The sequence below is a fragment of the Gavialis gangeticus genome, unplaced genomic scaffold, assembly GCF_001723915.1.
Source record: "Gavialis gangeticus isolate Ggan-Ray unplaced genomic scaffold, GavGan_comp1, whole genome shotgun sequence".
In the NCBI taxonomy this organism is placed as follows: domain Eukaryota; kingdom Metazoa; phylum Chordata; order Crocodylia; family Gavialidae; genus Gavialis; species Gavialis gangeticus.
Genome location: NW_017728998.1, coordinates 35796824 through 35800004, shown reverse-complemented (window position 1 = coordinate 35800004; position 3181 = coordinate 35796824). Strand labels below are relative to the sequence as shown.

At 37.1% G+C, this 3181-nt stretch overlaps 1 protein-coding gene across 6 annotated transcripts in view; it reads right to left on the bottom strand.

Annotated features, from left to right (window-relative positions):
• CHD9 (chromodomain helicase DNA binding protein 9) overlaps window positions 1–3181 on the bottom strand; it is a 214656-nt gene that overhangs the window by 144539 nt on the left and 66936 nt on the right. For 5 of the 6 annotated variants that reach the window (XM_019505708.1, XM_019505710.1, XM_019505711.1 and 2 more), the window contains one exon: window positions 463–800. In XM_019505708.1, coding sequence (XP_019361253.1) covers window positions 463–800 — 338 coding nt within the window. Of the gene's footprint in view, window positions 1–462; window positions 801–1648; window positions 1900–3181 lie in introns of those variants that run through there. The other variant, XM_019505713.1, reaches the window with a different exon arrangement.

Sequence of the window (3181 nt, the reverse complement as noted above, 5' to 3'; positions counted from 1 at the left end):
CTCCCTGCCCCCAGGCTTAGTTGGCTAACATTGTATCTTCTGTAACCTAGTCATGTTCCCCTCCTCAGCCCCATCCCTCTAATGTTAGTCCCTCGCTTGGGTGATTTGTACTTCCCTACTGGCTTGGTCATTTTTTTGGATTCACAATCATAAACACCTACTAATAAAATTCAATCCGTTCCTGAATAACTCCATGTATGGACACTTAACCCTGGAACAAAGTGACTTCTTCCTGTTTAGCTTAACCCACTTTGGAAATGGGTTAAGTTAACAGGAATAGGGCACTCCTGTTCTAAAGTAAGTATGTTAATACATATAGTTAATCAGAACAACTCTATGGACAGGCAAGCCCTAAGAAGGCAAATATCCATTATTAATACACACCTTCTACTTCAATCAAAAGTTGAACAGAAATCAAATCAAATTTGAACAGAATTAGAAATAAATAAATAACTCACTTACCCTATTTTTGTTTTCTCTTTAATTTTGGATGAGGAGCCAGTTTTAGGTTTTTTGCTCTCTTTGTCCTTTGGTTTGGATTTAATTTTTCTACCTTTCTTTTCCTCTTTTCCTTCAGCTGAAACACTGGGGAAATTCTCAGGACTCATCACTCGTGGAATATTTCTCTCCCCTCTCTCTTTTGCTTTTGCAATTGCCTCTGATATTATGCGATTAGCCTTCTCTTGCTTACTTTCAGACTCCACTTTTTTCTTCTGTTTCTTTTCAGACATTGCCCTCACCTGGGTATTCTGCAATTTAGTATAAGCTCCCGAACCATCGGTCTTCTTCGAGGAAGGAGGCTGTAAGAATAAAAACATTAAATGTATAATGTTCCTAAAATCATTTGCCAATCCTTTTCATTTGGAATTGCACAAAAAAGTTAACAAAAAAAGTAGACCAATGCAAGTGCAACAAACAAGAAAAAAAAATATACCATTTCACAAGACAAAGGGATAGGTTTCAGTACACACACACACACACACACACACACACACACACCAATTGCTGCTTTTAAAATGGTTCCACAAACAGAAAACCAGTAAGAAGGATTTTCCTAATGTTTTCATAGCATTCTTAGCCACCTCTGTAATTAGATGCACCAGCTCTTAACCTTTTAAATATTTCTAAATATTTGGACTATTTCCACTAAATATTTATCATCTCAGACAATTTGAAAGAGTAGAGAGAATCAGTAATGGGTACACCATCTGAAAGTGCCATAAAAACAGGATACACCTTACAGTTAGATAAGAGAAATGGTATTAAATGTACTGCTACACAAAACTGATATTTGAACTTAACTAAGATTTACAAACTAAAGAAAGTAACAAAACAAACATCAAATAGAAATAATGTACAAAGTGAGTTTTTACAATGGTAATGTGCTTGGAAAAAGTATTTATTTTATTTAAAATTAGATGAAGTTCAAGTCATTACTTGAAAGAGTTAATTTGTGCGCTTTTACTGTCACTTATATCTAGACAGAATTTTTTATGCTAGAGAGAAATTCGAAATTCAAATCAGCACTCTCTCTGAAATAGACTAGAAGACATGTCATTGTTTTTCTTTTTCACCCTTAAGGAATGGAAAGAATTTCCTATTCAAACAGACAAGAAAACAGCAGATAACAATTCTGTTATGTTCTCACCCGTAAATGTGCCTCTGACTACAGCACGGAGAAAAGCCACCAGGAATTTCCAAACACATTTTCAGGCCAAATCCAGTGCGCTTCACTGGATACATTTTCTATACGTGCCTCATCAAACGCTTAATAGCAGTGCTGCAGCACTGGGAAGGAGGCAGAGTTTAGGATCACTCACTAAAATGCCACCTTAAGGCCTACAGGCTATAACAAATAACCAAGACTCGAGAAAACAGCAACAAGCTCAAGATGGCGATGCAGCACGACTCCCGCAGCAGCAGCCAGTAATAAGGAAGGTTATTCAATCCCATTAGCCTTTTAGCCCAAAGAACCCCTCCTCCTCCCACTCATTCAGGCTTTCACTTACCCTTCCTCTTGGCCTCTTCACTGAAGACATTTTTGGCGTCAGACAAAGGCTTGCCCTCTGCTTTTTCACCACCCCAGGCAGTGCTCAAGAGAAAAGCATTGAAAGAAGATTGCTAAATGGCCTATTTAGCAAGCTGCAGCCAAGATATGCACAACCCTCCACAAATACACATTGTGATTTATCAACATATTTCTTCCCTGACAAGTACACATCCACGGTTCCTCCAACTCAGGTATGACGAAGACTGTCAACCTCTCCTACAGAGCAGAATTTCAACAATAGCTGTAAGCAGATAGCCAGATTCCAACAAAGCACAGAAAGAAATGAATGCACAAAGCATCAAAATGCATCAGCATGAATATTAGAGATGTCGTTAAAAATACTGACTCCTTCTGCGGAAGTAGGCCAGCAGATGGTGCTACCAGTTATTATTCCATTAGACTCTGCAATTTAACCCCCAATGGACTGTTCTTCCCTACATGTAGTTCAGTGGTTAACTCTTACTTTTCCACCTCCTGCAGTAATAGTAAGAATTTTTTTTATTTAAGCAGCAGCAGCCTCAAAAACTATCACTTCCATGCATTAGATTCTGCTGCAGTTTTACATTTATCATTTGTACCTAAACAGCCAAAATCCTAAACAACTCTGGAGACTGAATCTACAGTCATAACAGCTAAACACGTTACACTAACATATTTAGCACACAGGATAAAAGGTAGGGGAGTAGGAGTGACTGTTCAATGTCTTCTTTCAGAATGAATAATTTGTACAGATTTCTTTCATTAATCCACAAAGATTTTTTTTTCTAGCTCTCATTTTCTTATCCTTGCTTCTCCCCCAACAAAGAAATACAGGATGCTTTGCAGAAGAATCTTCTCAATTCCAATATACTCCTGTACATTCAATTTTTTTTTTTAAATAGGGATAGAGTATTTAAAATTTTAGTATTTAAGATTAAAATACTGTATGATGACATGCTGCACCTCTTTAATATGACTGTTTAGGCAAATCAGGCCAGCAGATGCATTTTAGTTTTAGTTTTTTTAAAGACTTAAAAACAAAACAAAAACAAAACAAAAAAAAAACGCACACAGGAGAATTATAATTATTTCCTGACTATACTAATCATTCTTATCACTTCCCCTCCCTTCAAAAAAAATCGGGGGGGGGGG